A 20917-nucleotide genomic window follows, 5' to 3' on the forward strand; every position below is an offset into this window, starting at 1 on the left:
GCAGATATATATTTGCAAGGCCATTTTGAAGAAGGATATTTAAAGAGAAACTACATCTTGGGAGACCACGTCGGCCAACCCGGAAGCTAGCTCAGCTGTTCTGGCTAGGAAATGGGGAAATTTCTCGCGTCGTAACTGACAAAGAAAAGAGCAAAATGTTGACTAGGTGGCACATATATATTTGCAAGGCCATTTTGAAGAAGGATATTTAAAGAGAAACTACATCTTGTGAGACCACGTCGGCCAACCCGGAAGCTAGCTCAGCTGTTCTGGCTAGGAAATGGGGAAATTTCTCGCGTCGTAACTGACAAAGAAAAGAGCAAAATGTTGACTAGGTGGCACATATATATTTGCAAGGCCATTTTGAAGAAGGATATTTAAAGAGAAACTACATCTTGTGAGACCACGTCGGCCAACCCGGAAGCTAGCTCAGCTGTTCTGGCCAGGAAATGGGGAAATTTCTCGCGTCGTAACTGACAAAGAAAAGAGCAAAATGTTGACTAGGTGGCAGATATATATTTGCAAGGCCATTTTGAAGAAGGATATTTAAAGAGAAACTACATCTTGTGAGACCACGTCGGCCAACCCGGAAGCTAGCTCAGCTGTTCTGGCCAGGAAATGGGGAAATTTCTCGCGTCGTAACTGACAAAGAAAAGAGCAAAATGTTGACTAGGTGGCAGATATATATTTGCAAGGCCATTTTGAAGAAGGATATTTAAAGAGAAACTACATCTTGGGAGACCACGTCGGCCAACCCGGAAGCTAGCTCAGCTGTTCTGGCTAGGAAATGGGGAAATTTCTCGCGTCGTAACTGACAAAGAAAAGAGCAAAATGTTGACTAGGTGGCACATATATATTTGCAAGGCCATTTTGAAGAAGGATATTTAAAGAGAAACTACATCTTGTGAGACCACGTCGGCCAACCCGGAAGCTAGCTCAGCTGTTCTGGCTAGGAAATGGGGAAATTTCTCGCGTCGTAACTGACAAAGAAAAGAGCAAAATGTTGACTAGGTGGCACATATATATTTGCAAGGCCATTTTGAAGAAGGATATTTAAAGAGAAACTACATCTTGTGAGACCACGTCGGCCAACCCGGAAGCTAGCTCAGCTGTTCTGGCCAGGAAATGGGGAAATTTCTCGCGTCGTAACTGACAAAGAAAAGAGCAAAATGTTGACTAGGTGGCAGATATATATTTGCAAGGCCATTTTGAAGAAGGATATTTAAAGAGAAACTACATCTTGTGAGACCACGTCGGCCAACCCCGGAAGCTAGCTCAGCTGTTCTGGCCAGGAAATGGGGAAATTTCTCGCCATTTCCACTCGAATAATCCGACAACGAGGAGTACCACTGGCTTATAAGCCGTCGAATAGGTTCTATATATTGTGAGTTCAAATATAAAAAAATTCACTTTTAATATGTTTTTTGCAATTTTTATTTTGACAGTCCCACATAAGATACGTTTTAATTGCTGATGCGTATTAATTGATTTTTAAAAGCGCCAGAAAATAACCCGTTTTGTACGCCGTTGATGTGAATTATTCCGTATATTAGGCGCACCGGGTTATAAGGCGCACTGTCGAGTTTTGAGGGGGAAAAATAATTTTAAGTGCGCCTTGTAGTCCGAAAAATACGGTAATTAGTGATGCATGGATGGTTATTCAAGATTCAAGATGCTGTTTATTGTCCATTCTTTAACATGTACAAGACATATAAGAACTCATATAAGAACTGAAATTACATTTTCAGCACAGTCCCACTAAGAGCAGATGTACTTTACAGGGAGACAAGAACAGGACCGCCAATAGATCAGCCACTTACGGCGCTCCTTAAAAAAAGTAATAACTATTATGTTAGATCCACTATGGACTGTACTCTCACACTATTATGTTAGATCCACTATGGACTGGACTCTCACACTATTATGTTAGATCCACTATGGACTGGACTCTCACTATTATGTTAGATCCACTATGGACTGGACTCTCACTATTATGTTAGATCCACTATGGACTGGACTCTCACACTATTATGTTAAATCCACTATGGACTGGACTCACACTATTATGCTAGATCCACTATGGACTGGACTCTCTCACTATAATGTTAGATCCACTATGGACTGGACTCTCACACTATTATGTTAGATCCACTATGGACTGGACTCTCACAATATTATGTTAGATGCACTCGACGTCCATTGCAACAGTCGCCCAGTGGGGGTCCCCACATCTGCGGTCCCCTCCAAGGTTTCTCATTGTCATCTCATTGGGTTGAGTTTTTCCTTGGATGTCATTGTGGCTTTTGCAGCCCTTTGAGACACTCATGATTTAGGGCTATATAAGTAAACATTGATTGATTGATTGATTGACTGTGGCTTTTTAGTGGCTCCAGACAGGATTTCAGCTGCTTGTCAGTGAAAAATCCGAACCCTGGCCAAAGAATCCAGGTCCCTAGCCCCACTTCTAAACATCTGAGGGTGTTTGTCCTGGCTGGAAATATGGATCTGCTCTCCGCTCGGCAAACGTGATAATGGACTCTTGTGTAAACACACGCCCTGGCCAACATCAGCGTGTTGCAGGTACAAGTCCGAGTCATAACCATGACACGAAACACTCTTCCCTTTTTAATCCCGCCGCCCCCCCCCCCCCCCATGTCGTCCACTTTGTTTGTGTTAGCAGTCGGCTAAGCATCCCCTCACGCTGGTCTGCTCTCATCACGCTGCAATCGCTCCCCCCGCTAACACCTGCCCGCCAAATCCCCCATTCAGAGTGGACTGGTCTGACTGATGATCTCTCCCAGCTATCTCCCATGCTCTCCTTCCGGCAGCCGACTGGACGCAGGGGGTCGGGGGTCAGACGGGAGCTAAGCCGGGATGCCCTTCCAAGATGAGCACGGTGCGTTGTTTCATCAGCTAGTTAATAATAATGCTTGGGCCAAACCCTGAAGAATAACAGCATCATTTTTTTTTTAAACCAATACGATATATACAGCAGGCCCGGGCAATTATTTTGACTCGGGGGGGCCACATTTAGAGAAAAAAAATGTTAATATTTGGTTACATATAGGGCTGCAGCTAACGATTATTTTTCTATCGATTAATCTATAGATTATTTTTCCGATTAATCGGTTAATCTATAGATTATTTTTTTTCGATTAATCTATAGATTATTTTTCCTTTTACCGATTATTTTTTTTATTTAAAATGAAGAGGAAAAAAAAGTTTTTTTCAAAAGGCATGGCTTTTATTTACGAAAAAAAAAAGGTACGGCCACTCAGTCAACATTGACAACAACATGACAAAATATTCTGTAACAATGTAAACATTTAAAACTTTTAACATTTAGCAAAATTAAAAGTAGCTTATTTGCTTTTTAATGTGCAAATATAAAAGTAAACATCCAGTGCAAATCTTAATATTCTGGAATAGTATAAGCATTTAAAAAGTGAAAGTATTGCTTATTTTGCTTTAAAATGTGCAAAAATAAAGATAAACATCCAATACAAAAAAGTGCAAAACGGAAATATTCTGTAACAAGTGTAAACATTTCAACAAAAGTAAAAGTATTGCTTATTTGCTAAAATGTGCAAAAATAAAGCTAAACATCCAATACAAAAAAGTGTACAGTGTAAACATTTCAACAAAAGTAAAAGTATTGCTTATTTTGCTTAATAACACAACAATGATAGTATGATTAAAGTGAAAGTTAATTGTTGGTTTGTACATAGTATATGTAACCGTTAATGTTGTAAAAGGTATTTGCACAACTAATTAACGTTAGCGTTTGTGACACGTCTTGTGCCGTGGGGTTCTTTCAGGACCGACAGACTGAACGCCAGACGGCTTTGCCAGGTTTACAATCTTTTCATTTTACACAAAGTCTTTTCTCTTCCAACTCTTTTCTCTTTCTTTCCTCGCTTTTCAGCTCCTCTTCCTCGCTCGCTCGTCGTCCCCCGTCTCTTGCGGCGTCGCTCCCGGCGCGCCCCGCCTCGCCGCTCGCTCGCCGCCGCCGCCTCTCCACAGCGTTAAAGAGGAGCGCGTCTTTGTAAACACTGAACAGGCACGCCAAACGCGCCTCTCAGAGCAAACGGTGCTTTAGTTTATGAATTTACAACGCAGATACAAATGACACATTCATGTTTTTGTGTAATAATGACAACGTATACGCACGCGGACGATTGACTTGTTGATGGTGATGGCAAGAACGCTGTCGGGGGTTTTCTTTTCAAATGTTCGTTCATAGCCGTTGTGCTGCTATGATAGGCCATTTCCGCTCGACACAGTGTGCATACAACATTATTAGGCCGTTTATTGAAATACTCCCACACTTTTGACGACTTTTGGCGTGCTTTTTTCCCCTCGCTCGCATCGTCTGCTTTGCGCTCCGCCATGACAGTAGTGTGACGTAAATATGCGACGCGCCGACGCACAAAAACGGCGTCGACGTATTTACGTAACCGATGACGTCGACTACGTCGACGCGTCGTTTCAGCCTTAGTTACATACTAACCTACTCAGTGGCCTAATGCAGTGTTTTTCAACCACTGTGAGATAACCGTGGCAGTTTATCTAATTTCACCTATTTGGGTTAAAAATATGTTTTGCAAAGCAGTAATTATAGTCTGCAAATGATGTGTTGTTGTTGAGTGTCGGTGCTGTCTAGAGCTCGGCAGAGGAACCGTGTAATACTCTTCCATATCAGTAGGTGGCAGCCGGTCGCTAATTGCTTTGTTGATGTCAGAAACAGCGGGAGGCAATGTGCAAATAAAAATGTGTCTAATGCGTAAACCTCTTATAGGAAATATCACCACTTAAATGCCTACTGAAACCCACTACTACCGACCACGCAGTCTGATAGTTTATATATTAGAGATGCGCGGATAGGCAATTATTTCATCCGCAACCGCATCACAAAAGTCGTCAACCATCCGCCATCCACCCGAACTAACATTTAATCAAAACCGCACCCGCCCGCACCCGCCCGTTGTTATATATCTAATATAGACGATGCAAGGCATTAGTGAGGTTATAAAGTTTTTGCCTGTTAAAGAAAGGAGACTGATCCAATGTAGCAGAGACATTCAATGCGTGCCACGCTGTCACGGCCCAGACGCACACCAGTGCGCAATCATCCAAGCGCGTGGAGGTGCGATGTCCCTCGCACCCGCGGCGGCTCCACCCGGGCTCGCGCCCGAGGCTTCAGCGCGCACCGCGGCGGCCATCCTACTCGTCGCGGCCTAGCCCTCGCGGCTCTCGCTGCCGGCGACGGCCGGGTATGGGCCCGACGCTCCAGCGCCATCCATTTTCAGGGCTAGTTGATTCGGCAGGTGGGTTGTTACACACTCCTTAGCGGGTTCCGACTTCCATGGCCACCGTCCTGCTGTCTATATCAGCGTTTCTCAAAGTGTGGTCACATGACCTGACTTAAACAAGTTGAAAAACTTATAGGGGTGTTACCATTTAGTGGTCAATTGTACGGAATATGTACTGTACTGTGCAATCTAATAATAAAAGTTCCAATCAATCAATCAAAAGTGTGAAGGAAAAAAGATACTTTTTTATTTCAACTGTACATCCGGTCAAAAGCCTAAAGACTGACCGCACATGAGGACCTTCCTGTCTTCACAATAAAAGTGCCGCTCCATCGCGCCTGCGCTTTCAAAATAAGAGTCTGCGAAAGCCAGCGCAAACAAGCTAGCAAGCTACGGAGTTTGCCGCCTATTTATTTCTTGTAAAGTGTATAAAAACGAATATGGAAGATGGACAAATAAGATGCCAAAAACCAACCACTTTCATGTGGTATTAGACAGAAATGAGGAACTTTTTTTCTCCTCCATTTGAAAACATGGACGTTATAAGCAATACTGTCTGTTTACCATCAATGCAAGTCATCAGAATCAGGTAATACACCAACTTATATTCTTGTCTTCATGAAAGAAAGGAATCTATATGTGTTAAACATGCATGTATATTCATTAAAACACCTTTAACATGTAAACAAAAACAGCAAATTAAATAAATATAAATTATATACTGTATATATCAATGTATACGTATGTATATATATACATATATATATATATATATATATATATTAATATATGTGTATATATATATATATATATGATATGTGTGTGTATGTTACTCATCAGTTACTCAGTACTTGAGTAATTTTTCCACAACATACTTTTTACTTTTACTCAAGTAAATATTTGGGAGACTACTCCTTACTTTTACTTGAGTAATAAATCTCTAAAGTAACAGTACTCTTACTTGAGTACAATTTCTGGCTACTCTACCCACCTCTGGTAGCTAGTAGGGTTGCACGGTATACGGGTATTAGTATAGTACCGCGATACTAATGAATCATATTCGGTACCATACCGCCTCTGAAAAGTACCGGTCCGCCACACACTACGTTTTTTGGTTAAAATAAAGCCAATAATGCAATTTTTTCTGGTCCCCTTTATTTAGAAAAGTATCGAAATAATATTGGTATCAGGACAACACTAGTCACTAAAATATCAAGCAAAAGCGCAGATTCCAACCATTGAAATACGTTGTATAGTTTAAGACTTATGGTCATTAGAAAACATTACTGGCAGCTACAGTTTCCATCTTAAAGATCTCAAAAAAAATATTTGAGAATGTCAGGCGGGCCAGATTGAAAAGCTTAACGGGCCGCATGTGGCCCCCGGGCCTTCATTTGCCCAGGTCTGGTGTAAACAGAGCGATGTTCCCATTAAGTAAGCATTGCCAGAACACACACCCACACACACACACATACACAAATGGTGCATTGTTAAGTGTCTAGTTTACAGTCACTTTGTTATTGTGAATGTCACGGTGGCAACAATTTGCGACCTTGAAAGCGAACGCGGGGACAGCTCACGATAACAAGTGTCGTTCCCTGGAAGGACTCTCACTTTCGGTTTTGGAAGATTGTTCCAACGAACCGTTGTGACGGCACAAGAAAAATAGTGGGTGCTAAAAGTTCTCCGCGCTGTGAAAACCAGCACACAATCGCAGGGAATTTAGGAATGGAATCTAAGGATGCCGTGCATGACCTCTAATCCGGTAGCTCGTACACTGCAAAAAGTGAAATCTAAGTAAGATGAAATATGTCAAATAAGGGTGATATTTGCTTATTTTCTGTCTGATAAGATAATTCTTCTCACTAAGCAGATTTTATGTTAGAGTGTTTTACTTGTTTTAAGTGTTTTGATCCTAAATACTGAAGAGTTGGTTTCTGGGTTCAACTCTATTTGTTTACAAACACTGGACACGATCGCGCCTTTCAAATGCCGCCGCGCTAAAGCCACGCCTCAACCCTGGTTGAATGACGTCACTCGGGCTGCCAGGCGCGTATGTAGAAGAGCAGAGAGAAAATGGAAAAAAGACAGGCTGCATGTGTCCTTTTCCATTTTTAAAGAAAGCCTGTTTTCCTTTCAGATGACTGTAAAAGCAGAAATGAATATATATCTATCTCAGATTATATCTTCTAACTGTAACAACCCCAGAGTTCTGTTTAAAACTATTAACACTGTCATTGATGCTCCCAAATCTGCTGGTTTTGATGCTTCTTTTGAATTCTGTGAAAATTGTCTCCATTTTTTCACTGACAAAATTGTGTCAACTAGAGCCAGTCTATCTCAGCCTTCATATGACCCTTCTGTTCCTCTGCATTTCTCTTCTGTTTTCCATCAGTTTGAGCCGGTGTCCTTTTCTTTTTGAAGTGACACAGTTAGTCATATGAAGCCCTCTGGTTCTCCTGCAGATGCCCTCCCACCTCGCCTGTTTAAGGAGGTACTTGCTACTATTGGATCAAGTGTCCTTAACATTATCAATAGTAGCCTCTCTTCTGGAATAGTTCCAGTAGAGTTTAAACATGCAGTGGTACGACCTCTACTTAAAAAACCCAGCCTCGACCCCTCTCTCCTCTCCAACCTCAGACCTATCTCTAATCTTCCATACATTTCCAAAATATTAGAGAAGGTTGTCTACAGTCAGTTGTTGCCCTTCTTAGAGGATAATGGTATCACTGAGCTGTTCCAGTCCGGTTTTAAAGCCCTCCACAGCACAGAGTCAGCGCTTCTAAAAGTTTTTAACGATATCCTCCTGTCCACTGATTCTGGTAAATATGTTGTCCTGGTGCTTTTAGATCTGCCTGCTGCGTTCCACACCGTCGACCACGCCACCTTAATCACTCGTCTTGAGAACTGTGTGGGCATTAAGGGCGCCGCCCTCAACTGGTTCCGGTCGTACCTAACCAACAGGAGTTTTTGTGTAAAAGTAGACAGTTTTATGTCGTCCACAGCTCCTTTACCACATGGGGTCCCCCAGGGCTCAATCCTTGCCCCAATTTTATTTGCGCTTTACCTTCTCCCCCTTGGTTCTATTTTTAGGAAGTACAGTATTGCATTTCATTTTTATGCCGATGATTGCCAGATTTATTTTCCCATGGCACAAAATAACACGGTTCAACGTCTTATTGACTGCCTGCACGACATCAAAGTCTGGCTTTCAGCTAACTTCCTGAGCCTAAATGAAGATAAAACAGAAGTTATGTTGTTCGGTCCAAGTCGCTCTCCCTCCCCCAACGTTGACCTCGGCACTCTGACCCCGTATCTCAGCGACTGTGTCACAAACCTGGGGGTAAAGTTTGACTCAGATTTTAAATTCGAAAAACAAATCAGCAGCGTCGTTCAAAAAAGCTTTTATCAATTACGCCAAATATCGAAAGTGAAACCGCTTCTATCAAGACATGATCTTGAGAAATTAATCCACGCCTTTATCTCGACTCGTCTTGATTATTGTAATGCCCTGTATGTTGGCATTAGCCAGGCCTCCCTCGCCCGCCTGCAGCTCGTGCAGAACTCTGCTGCTCGTCTGCTAACACAGACCCGCAGACGTGAGCACATCACCCCTATTTTAGCGTCCCTTCACTGGCTCCCTGTGCGTTACCGAATACATTTTAAACTCCTTTTATTTGTTTTTAAATGTCTAAACAACCTCGCGCCAACCTATCTCTCCGACCTCCTTCAGCCTTACTGCCCCACCCGATCCTTAAGATCAGCCGATCAGCTGCTGTTGACGGTCCCTGACACAAGGCTGAAGCTTAGAGGTGACAGAGCTTTCGCCGTTGCTGCTCCCAAGCTCTGGAACGACCTACCCCTGAGTGTTAGACAAGCCTCCTCTCTTCCTGTTTTTAAATCTCTCTTAAAAACATACTTTTATTCCATGGCTTTTAACACTGAGTGATATCCATCCTGCAATGGCGCCCCATAATACACCTGCTGTGATCCTGTTTTTATGTTTTTATTAATTCTATTTTAATTATTTATTTTTTATCGTGTTCTGTTTGTGTTGTGTTGTGTTTGCTCGGTACTCGTTTTATCTTTTAACCTGCTCATTGTACAGCACTTTGGCTACCCCTGTGGTAAATTTTAAATGTGCTTTATAAATAAAGTTGATTTTATTTTATTTGATTTAAATGATCTCAGTAAGATATTACAGCTTGTTGCTGAGATTTGATGACCTATATTGAGTAAAACATGCTTGAAACTAGAATATCAAGTGTTGCAAAGCTGTGTCATCAACACTCACAAGTATAAAACTACTTTTTTAAAGTAATCATTTCTTACTTCAAGCATGAAAAAATGATTTTGACACAATTGTGTCTCATAATTAAAACAGACGACAGCCAAATGGACTTTGCTGTTTTATTTTCAATGAAACAATAGAAAACAGGTACTCATATAGTAGTACAGTTGGCACAGTACAGCAGAGGTGTGGACTCGAGTCACATGACTTGGACTCGAGTCAGACTCGAGTCATGAATTTGATGACTTTAGACTCGACTTGACAAAATGTAAAAAGACTTGCAACTCGACTTAGACTTTAACATCAATGACTTGTGACTTCACTTGGACTTGAGCCTTTTGAATTGACATGACTTGACATGACTTGCTACTTTCCCCAAAACCCAAAGATGAAAAAGTTATTCGGGAGCGCTCCGTATTTTTCATTGTGTACTTGTCTATCAGCGTTGCGTGTGTCAGCTGGTGTGCTCTCAGTACAACAGCCAATCAAATTACATCTACTTTGTTTTCATCACACAGCATTCATCCAATCAAATTGCAGGACAACCAAGGAAGAAGACATGTCCAAACCACACGCCAGTGAACAAAAAATGATACCTAAAATCATTTCGTTTGGGTATAAAAATTACGAGGTGGTCAACACAAAACGGTTTGCAGTATGCAACACATGCGGTTCCAAAATGACTGATGGAGAGGCAACAACTTCCAACTTCGTCCGGCATTTGAAGTTGCACAAAGAACGGTAAATTTTGAATGTAAGATAACGTTTATTGGCTAAGTAAGGTGACTTTTATTTGCTGTGTAGTTAAATCAGTGAGGCTGTAAACTCACTGCTAACGTTATAACGTTATTGCAAACACGGGAATCTGTTGCAGTTCACTACCTTATTCATACTTTTTGTTCAGTGATTTTTTTTAAGCAGGGTTACGTTAGTCAATATATCACACGTAACGTTAGACGGCGGTCAGCAGCACCGCGTATTTTAGCCACCTAAAAAAAGACAAAAATAGTCAAATAAAGGTCAGTTAAAATGTATACTATATTATGAATATGTGTACCGTTTTAGCTAGCTTTCTGACATACTGTTGGTTGTTTACCTCAGTGGTCCCCAACCACCGGGCCGCGGCCCGGTACTGGTCCGTGGATCGATTGGTATCGGTCCGCACAAGAAATATTTTTTTTTTTTTTTTTTTTTACTTTTTTAAATTAAATCAACATAAAAAACACAAGATACACTTACAAGTAGTGCACCAACCCAAAAAAACTCTCTCCCCCCTTTTGTTCTGGGCATTGAACATGAAGACTCTTCCTTCACTGCTCCGAGTGGCTATGAGAGTCTTGGCAGTGCCTGCCTCCAGTGCTCCAGTGGAGCGAGTTTTCAGCCATGGTGGCATCATACTACGCCCCCATCGTGCACAAATGACTGACAGACTCTTGGCTAATTTGGTCTTTTGCAAATGCAATGCAGCATAGGGCCCTGACATATAAAAAGTACAACTTTTTTGTTATGTTCACGTATATGTCATGTTTTTTCAATGTTAACACTTTTGTACAAATAAGTACATTTGCACTTTATTTTTCAATGTGTTTGTTCTGTAAAGGAATGAGTTAATGTTTAAAATGACTGGTTAATAGTGCTATTATAAAGTGCAATGTCAGCACAATTTTCTTTCCTGCAATTTAAAATGCACTTGTTTTAATAAATAAATACAGTGTTTGAAAAGCATACACAATCTGTGTTAATATATTAGTCTGTGGTTAAAAGGACTTGAAAGGACTCGAAACTCAAAATGCAGGACTTAGGACTTGACTTGAGACTTTCCAGTCTTGACTTTGGACTTGACTCGGGGCTTGCCTGTCTTGACTCGGGACTTGACTCGGACTTGAGGGCAAAGACTTGAGACTTACTTGTGACTTGCAAAACAATGACTTGGTCCCACCTCTGTCTATTAGTATTTCTTTAATATAATAACATAATGTTATGATTATGGTTCGGGTTCGGTGAATGCGCATATGACACTGGTGGGGTTCGGTACCTCCAACAAGGTTAAGAACCACTATTCTAGTAGCAGATAATTCTGCTTAGTTCAAATAAAATACCTCTAATTTTTGTATTTTTTTTTCTTGTTTTGAAAAGTGACTTTTTGCAGTGTACTGCATTATAAACTGACATTTGCACCCAGACCTCCTTTATAGGCCACCTGGATGTATATCTGCACATTGTGGCGATCAAAAAGGTGAAGAAAACACCATTAGGCGGAATATATACGCAATAAATCCACAGCTGCGGGTGTGAAAAGCTTCGCTCTTTCCTGGCAACCGTCAACTAAAATGCTCCATAAATACCTCCGGGTGCTGTTGACTTCTGCATTAATACTCATTAAAGCGTCCACCTGTTCCTATTTGTCATGCCCTCGTTCCTCTTTAACCAGGTTTAAAGCGCAGTAAAACGAGCGTAACGTCCAACGGATGCAAAGTTCTGTTGCTCTGATTGTTTGTACAAGTGTTTTGTAGGTTCATGCTTCCTCAATCCGCCTCGTCCCTGCAGAGAGCAGTCAAGTGTCAAGGTGAATACAGGAACTTGATACATTTTTATCGCACTCCTTCATTCCGTGGTCGGTCGGAATGACGTGAGGATGATTTTAAAATGTGGTTCCCTGCCAGAGAGGAACAGGCTTTTTTTTTTTTTTTCTTCTGCGGTGGAAACGAGCGTTTAAGTGACCATAAACATCCGCCCCGTGTACAGTACATGACCGAGGAAAACCCGGCGGTCGCTGCCAAGTCAGGGCTGACGTTCGTGTTCGCTATCCGTGGCGTTTTGCGGCCCAAACGGCGGAATTGTGCACTTGATGCAACCGCCGGCGTGACTGGAAGATGCTGCGATGCCACAATGACCAGTGGTTTTTTTTTTGTTTCTTTTGTTTTTACTAACTTTTTGCCTTGAGGACATGCAATTACAATACGCAAAATATATATATATATATATATTTTTTAAACAAATTTGAGTTGAGTGATATTAAAATGATAAAAGTTAACTATCCACTCTTAATTTAGGGTGTCACAGTGAATAGAAAATACTGAAATTCCACGACATAGTGCATTTGCGAACAGCTAAAATGATACACAAAGCAAACTACAATCTTCTACCCAAGAATATACAACAATTCTTCTCAACAAAAGAGGAGAAATATAATCTTTAGAGAAAAATGTAATTTCAAACATTTGTACGCGCGTACAAACACAACCTGAAATGGTTTTCACCTCGCAGGTGTGCTTGAAGCTCATGGAGAGAATGCCAAGAGTGGTTAGTTCTAAAGCTTAGTGATTTATCAGATTGTAGGTGGGTTTATTTTTTTTACCCTTCACGTTCATATTTCGCTGTGTTTGCTGCATTTTTGTAGCATTTTGCTTGATTGTAAAATATGTGGATGGAGAGGGGTATTGACACTCATATGTTGTCAATATTCAGTCTTTTATCCTTCATAGTTAATATTGTAAATCCCACATTCTTTATTTTCATGTACATTCTGGGTGTCTCATTCAGTAAAAAAAATAATTACCCAGGCCTGCTTTAAAGGGTAAATAGAATCCCTGGCTCATACTCCTTTCCACTCACCAGGGAGTCTTGCTTGGAGAGTCCCTGATTTTCTCAGCCACATCCCGGGTGCCAGCTGCTGTGAAGTGTAATTTGTGTCGAGGCCAAAGCGGGGAGAAAAAAAAACCCAGTTGGGCTGCGTGCCAACCTCAACATGAGAAAGAAAGGGAAAGTGAGGCAGAAAGGTCACCAGTCTGTGGTCCTTGGGTCTAAATAAATGTCTGTAATCGGGGGGGATTACACTTTGACTACAGCAGGGAGGAGTAACACTGATATACCATCATGTGGTTGGTGGTTAGGTCTGGGTTGCACACACACACACACACACACACACACACACACTGATTGTGTGTTGTTAGATGACCTGACATGGCAGTTGTGTGGAAATCTGCTGTGATTCCCATGAGAACTCATTGTGTCCTTTGGAAGTCTGATAAGTGATGTGGCGTCCTTGTTGCAGTAACAGGCTGTAACAGGAACTGCTGATTTGCACCTGTACACGAGAGTCACTGATACAACATAACAAGATATTCCCATACTGAAAAATCTAACTATGCGGAGGTCATTTTGATATTTTTCATTTTAAACCCAATATAAAACATTATTTTATTTTACCTTGAGGGTTCTCCTCAAGTTTGGTCCCAGAGACCCAGAAGGGTCTCAGTCATAAAAAATTAGAAAATAAGTCATATATTATTACTATTTTTTATTTTTGAACACTTAAAACAAAACAATATTTAATATCTTCCTTCTAACTCTCACACTATTATGTTAGATCCACTATGGACTGGACTCTCACACTATTATGTTAGATCCACTATGGACTGGACTCTCACTATTATGTTAGATCCACTATAGACTGGACTCACACTATTATGTTAGATCCACTATAGACTGGACTCTCACACTATTATGTTAGATCCACTATGGACTGGACTCTCACACTATTATGTTAGATCCACTATGGACTGGACTCTCACACTATTATGTTAGATCCACTATGGACTGGACTCTTACACTATTATGTTAGATCCACTATGAACTGGACTCTCACACTATTATGCTAGATCCACTATGGACTGGACTCTCACACTATTATGTTAGATCCACTATGGACTGGACTCTCACACTATTATGTTAGATCCACTATGGACTGGACTCTTACACTATTATGTTAGATCCACTATGGACTGGACTCTCACACTATTATGTTAGATCCACTATGGACTGGACTCTTACACTATTATGTTAGATCCACTATGGACTGGACTCTCACTATTATGTTAGATCCACTATGGACTGGACTCTTACACTATTATGTTAGATCCACTATGAACTGGACTCTCACACTATTATGCTAGATCCACTATGGACTGGACTCTCACACTATTATGTTAGATCCACTATGGACTGGACTCTCACACTATTATGTTAGATCCACTATGGACTGGACTCTCACTATTATGTTAGATCCACTATGGACTGGACTCTCACACTATTATGCTAGATCCACTATGGACTGGACTCTCACACTATTATGTTAGATCCACTATGGACTGGACTCTCACACTATTATGTTAGATCCACTATGGACTGGACTCTCACACTATTATGTTAGATCCACTATGGACTGGACTCTCACTATTATGTTAGATCCACTATGGACTGGACTCTTACTATTATGTTAGATCCACTATGGACTGGACTCTCACACTATTATGTTCGATCCACTATGGACTGGACTCTCACACTATTATGTTAGATCCACTATGGACTGGACTCTCACTATTATGTTAGATCCACTATGTACTGGACTCTCACACTATTATGTTGGATCCACTATGGACTGGACTCTCACTATTATGTTAGATCCACTATGGACTGGACTCTCACTTATGTTAGATCCACTATGGACTGGACTCTCACAATATTATGTTAGATCCACTATGGACTGGACTCTCACACTATTATGTTAGATCCTCTATGGACTGGACTCTCACTATTATGTTAGATCCACTATGGACTGGACTCTCACTATTATGTTAGATCCACTATGGACTGGACTCTTACTATTATGTTAGATCCACTATGGACTGGACTCTCACAATATTATGTCAGACCCACTCGACATCCATTGCTTTCGGTCTCCCCTAGAGGGGGGGGGGGTTACCCACATATGCGGTCCTCTCCAAGGTTTCTCATAGTCATTCACATCGACGTCCCACTGGGGTGAGTTTTTCCTTGCCCTTATGTGGGCTTTGTACCGAGGATGTCGTTGTGACTTGTGCAGCCCTTTGAGACACTTGTGATTTAGGGCTATATAAATAAACATTGATTGATTGATGTGACGTCCGATAATGACTTTTTTGCCGATATTGTCCAACTCTTAATTACCGATTCCGATATCAAGCGATACAGTGGTGGAATTAACACATCATTATGCCTAATTTTGTTGTGATGCCCCGCTGGATGCATTAAACAATGTAACAAGGTTTTACAAAATAAATCAACTCAAGTTATGGAAAAAAAATGCCATATTTAGGGCCCGCATGGCCCATTGCATAAGGACTCCCAGGACTTCAAGTTTCAAGTTTATTCACAATACCATATAACAAATACAATAGTAGTAAAATATCATCATTTAAAGATGTTGGTACGTGAAAGGGTCCCCCAAATAAGCTAGAAGAAGCTTTTGACAGGGGGTCCAGAGGATAGAATATACATGAAATGATGGAATATACATGGAATGATGGAACATGGTAGCAAGTACAACAACAAAAAACAAAACAAAAAACAACGCTATATGATTAACACAAGATAATAGTACTAAAGCAAGCATACACATACATACATACATTCATTCAACCATGCAAAACCCAACAGTAGTCTACCCTACATGAGGCATTAAATATAGGTGGTTAATAGATAAGTTTTTAGTTTATTTTTGAAGTTGGAGTTCCCACAGGGAGTCCTTATGCAAAGTCCTTATGCAATGGGACATAAGGACCTATTGAATTTGTAAGGTTTTATTAGGGCCCGCATGGCCCATTGCATAAGGACTCCCACAGGGAGTCCTTATGCAATGGGACATAAGGACCTATTGAATTTGTAAGGTTTTATTCTTTATTATTCTTTATTCTTCTGCCGCCTCTTTGAGCACTAATTTGACCCACTTAACATGCTTCAAAACTCAACATATTCGACCCACACATCAGGACCTGCGAAAATTGTCTTTTAATAAAAAAAAAAAACGAACCACAAAACTCAAAATTGCGCTCTAGCGCCCCCTAGGAAAAAAAAAACTAGACTGCCTATATCTCCCACTAGGAAGATCGGAGAGACATGAAACAAAAACCTCTATGTAGGTTTGACTTAGACCTAGTTTTCATAATTGTATATCCTCGGGCAAAAATCAACAGGAAGTTGGCAATTCCCCCTTCAAGACAAAAAAGTACTAAAAACAGTCACTTTTGCCTTTTTGAGCTGTATTTTGACCCCCTTAACATGCTTCAAAACTCACCGAACTGAACGCACACATCAGGACTGGCAAAAATTGTGATCTAATAAAGAAACCTAACCCCAAATTTAAAAATTGCGCTCTACAGCAATTTTTGAATAAAACAGAGAAAAAACTGCTCCTCGGAAGAAAAAAATGACAAAACTGCCTGTAACTCCCACTGGGAAGGTCGGAGAGACATGAAACAAAAACCTCTATGTATGTCTCACTTAGACCTACATTTCATTAATTGACAACCCCCAGCAAAAATCAACAGGAAGTTTGCTATTCCCCCTTCTAAACAACATTTTTGTAAAAACCGGTCACCTTTCTTCAAACATGATCTCCTCTGAGCGCGTTTGTCGTTTCGGCTTCAAAATAACACAGGAGAGTGATTGAACCCTTCTAAATAAAAGTTATCGAAAGAGTTTTAATAAGTGCTCCGGTTTTGATTTTATGACCCTTCAAAGACACGCTGCGCTGTTGCTGCTGCGCTGCTGCTCTTTTAAGATGGCTGCTTAAAAGCAGGAAGCACCAACGTGCCCACACAATGCAGACAAGGTAGGTACACTACACAAAAGTCTTGGGACACTTCAGACTAAAAGTAGACAAAAGTATTGGGACACTTAGGACTAGCACCTGCCAAATCCGCGGGCCCGACCAATGCTGCTTGCAGCTTTAATTCTTTATTATTCTTTATTCTTCTGCCGCCTCTTTGAGCACTAATTTGACCCACTTAACATGCTTCAAAACTCACCATATTTGACCCACACATCAGGACCTGTGAAGATTGTCTTTTAATTAAAAAAAAACGAACCACAAAACTCAAAATTGCGCTCTAGCGCCCCCTAGGAAAAGAAAAACTAGACTGCCTATATCTCCCACTAGGAAGATCGTAGAGACATGAAACAAAAACCTCTATGTAGGTCTGACTTAGACCTAGTTTTCATGATCGTATATTATCGGGCAGAAATCAACAGGAAGTTGGCAATTCCCCCTTCAAGACAAAAAAGTACTAAAAACAGTCACTTTTGCCTGTTTGAGCTGTAATTTGACCCCCTTAACATGCTTCAAAACTCACCAAACTGAACGCACACATCAGGACTGGCAAAAATTGCGATCTAATAAAAAAACCTAACCCAAAATCTCAGAATTGCGCTCTAGAGCAATTTTTGAATAAAACAGAGAAAAAACTGCTCCTCGGAAGAAACAAATGACAAAACTGCCTGTAACTCCCACTGGGAAGGTCGGAAAGACATGAAACAAAAACCTCTATGTAGGTCATACTTAGACCTACATTTCATAAATTGACAACCCCCAGCAAAAATCTACAGGAAGTTTGCTATTCCCCCTTCAACACAACATTTTTGTAAAAACCGGTCACCTTTCTTCAAACATTATCTCCTCTGAGCGCGTTTGTCGTTTCGGCTTCAAACTAACACAGGAGAGAGATTGAACCCTTCTAATTGAAAGTTAGCGAAAGAGTTTTGATACCGGCTCCGGTTTTGATTTTATGACCCTTCAAAGAGCCGCTGCGCTGATGCTGCTGTTTTTTCAAGAAGGCTGCTTAAAAGCAGGAAGCACCAGCGTGCCCACACAATGCAGACAAGGTAGGTACACTACACAAAAGTCTTGGGACAATTCGGACTAAAAATAGACAAAAGTATTGGGACACTTGTGATGAAAACTGAACAAAACTATTGGGACACTTAGGACTACCACTGGACACACGTATGGGGACACCTACACTGGACAAAAGTATTGGGACACTTAGGACTACAACTTGCCAAAATTATTGGGACACTTAGGACTAAAACTGGACAAAAGTATTGGGACACTTAGGACTAGCACCTGCCAAATACGCAGGCCCGACCAATGCTGCTTGCAGCTTTAATTATTATTGAAGTCACAAAGTGCATTATTCTTTTTAACATGCCTCAAAACAGCAGCTTGGAATTTGGGACATGCTCTCCCTGAGAGAGCATGAGGAGGTTGAGGTGGGAGGGGCGGGATTTTCAGGGGGTAGCGGGGGGGGTGTATATTGTACCGTCCCGGAAAAGTTAGTGCTGCAAGGGATTCTGGGTATTTGTTCTGTTGTGTTACGGTGCGGATGTTCTCCCGAAATGTGTTTGTCATTCTTGTTTGCTGTGGGTTCTGTCATGACTTGGACTGCGTGGTTTGTTCTCCCGAGGTGGACCAGATATGACTTGCAGGTGAATGCATATTTAATTTTACTATGACAAAAGGAACAAACTAAAGGCGCGCACAAGGGCGGAAGTACAAAACTTGACTATAAATACAAAACTTGCACAACGGCAGAAACTATGAACAAAGAAACACAACTTACAAACTATGGCATGAATAAAGAAAACTTACTTGGACACGGCATGAAGTGCGCAGAGGTTAACAGAGTGTGACAGGGGTATGAAGAGCATAAATGCGGGGATGTCGCCAGGAAGACAAACTGAAAACAATGAACTTAAATACTACAGACATGATTAACGAAAACAGGTGCGTGACTCAAAACGTGAAACGGGGGCGTGACGTGACAGGTGAAAACTAATGGGTTGCTATGGTGACAAACAAGAGTGCACATATATATATATATATATATATATATATATATATACAGCCGAGCCTCTGGCCAAATTTTTTTAACCCAATGCAGCCCCCGAGTCAAAAAGTTTGGGGACCCCTGCTTTAGATGCTATCTGAGCTGGATTCTCGCATCATGCCTGCAGGGTCTTCGATTTTAGAGGTTCCGCTTCAATATTGCTTTTGTCACGTCGGAGCACTTTATGATGGATTTGTGCGCGCTGAAAACAAAAGCGAACACAATCAATCGTCATCCGATATGCGAGAATATCACTTCCTCTTTCACCTTCCCACTTGTCCTCCCTCCGACAGTAGACTAACAAGCAGCTGTCAACAATATTTGTCAGGAAAGAAAAACTAGGTACAGTTGTTTTTTTATCTGATTGAAAAATGTTGATTACTTGGCAGCACAAAGTAAAAATAAATGCTATTTAATAACGATTAATTGAAAGGATTCGCAACAACCCTGTGATTATTCTGAATTAAGAATGTTAATCGTTTTGATAGCATTAATTATAAATATTTAATTGTGATTATTTGAAATTAATCTAAAGCAAAAAGTCAGTGTTCAAAAACAAGGGAAAAAAATACAAAAATGAGGGGTATTTTATTTGAACTAAGCAAAATTATCTGCCAGTAGAACATGAAAATTTGGTCAAATTAGCTAACCTCAATGAACCCAAAAATACCTCAAAATAAGTATATTCTCACTAATAACAAGTGCACTTTTCTTGGTAGAAAATAAAAATATGAGACCTTTTTGCTGAAAAATATTCTTAAATGAAGTAAATGCTAGTGCCATTATCTTGACATGATGATATACATTTCTTGAAACCAGCAAACTTATACTAAAAACTAGTTTATTGTTCCTAATGAATGAACTTAAATACTACAGACATGATTAGTGAAAGCAGGTGCGTGACTCAAAACGTGAAACAGGTGCGTGACGTGACAGGTGAAAACTAATGGGTTGCTATGGTGACAAACAAGAGTGCATAATGAGTCCAAACGTGAAACGGGTGAAACTAATGGGTAACCATGGAAACAAGACAAGGGAGTGAAAGCCAGAAACTAAAGAGTCAATAACTAAACAAAGCATGACTAAAACAAAACATGATTACACAGACATGACATGCTGCAGGTGTGACCACATGTGCTCCACCGGATGCTCAAGGAGTTTTTGCGTTTGCTCACGCATATGGAAAATTACAGGGAACATTGTTTGAGGGTATCCATAATACGTCGATAGGGAGAAGTTTTTATTTACACGATGAGGCCGACTCACCGAACCCCTGGGTTGGATCGAACCCAGGTAAAGAACTACTGCACTAGAACAATAAAATTCGGCTTGTCAAGACTTTCCAAAACAAGTAAAATTAACTAACCTCAATGAACCCAAAAATACCTTAAAATAAGTATATTCTCACTAATAACAAGTGCACTTTTCTTGGTAGAAAAAAAAACGAGACCTTTTTGCTCTATGTTGAAAAATATTCTTAAATGAAGTAAATGTTAGTGCTATTATCTTGACATAATGATATGCTCTCGGCATTACATTTACTTATACTAAAAACTAATTTATTGTTCTTAATGGAAAGGCAACAAGGCAACATCTTGTTACTCTCGGGG

At 40.7% G+C, this 20917-nt stretch overlaps 1 protein-coding gene across 1 annotated transcript in view; it reads right to left on the reverse strand.

The window, feature by feature from the left end:
* Positions 1 to 13540, reverse strand: part of itgb8 (integrin, beta 8) — a 174166-nt gene extending 160626 nt beyond the window's left edge. Inside the window, exon 1 of the mRNA XM_061983222.2 lies at positions 13219 to 13540. Within this exon, the coding sequence (XP_061839206.1) occupies positions 13219 to 13261 (43 nt within the window). The 5' untranslated portion in view covers positions 13262 to 13540. The remainder of the gene's footprint in view (positions 1 to 13218) is intronic.
* Positions 13541 to 20917: the final 7377 nt, after the last annotated feature.

This window comes from Nerophis lumbriciformis, linkage group LG21 (assembly GCF_033978685.3).
Source record: "Nerophis lumbriciformis linkage group LG21, RoL_Nlum_v2.1, whole genome shotgun sequence".
NCBI lineage: Eukaryota > Metazoa > Chordata > Actinopteri > Syngnathiformes > Syngnathidae > Nerophis > Nerophis lumbriciformis.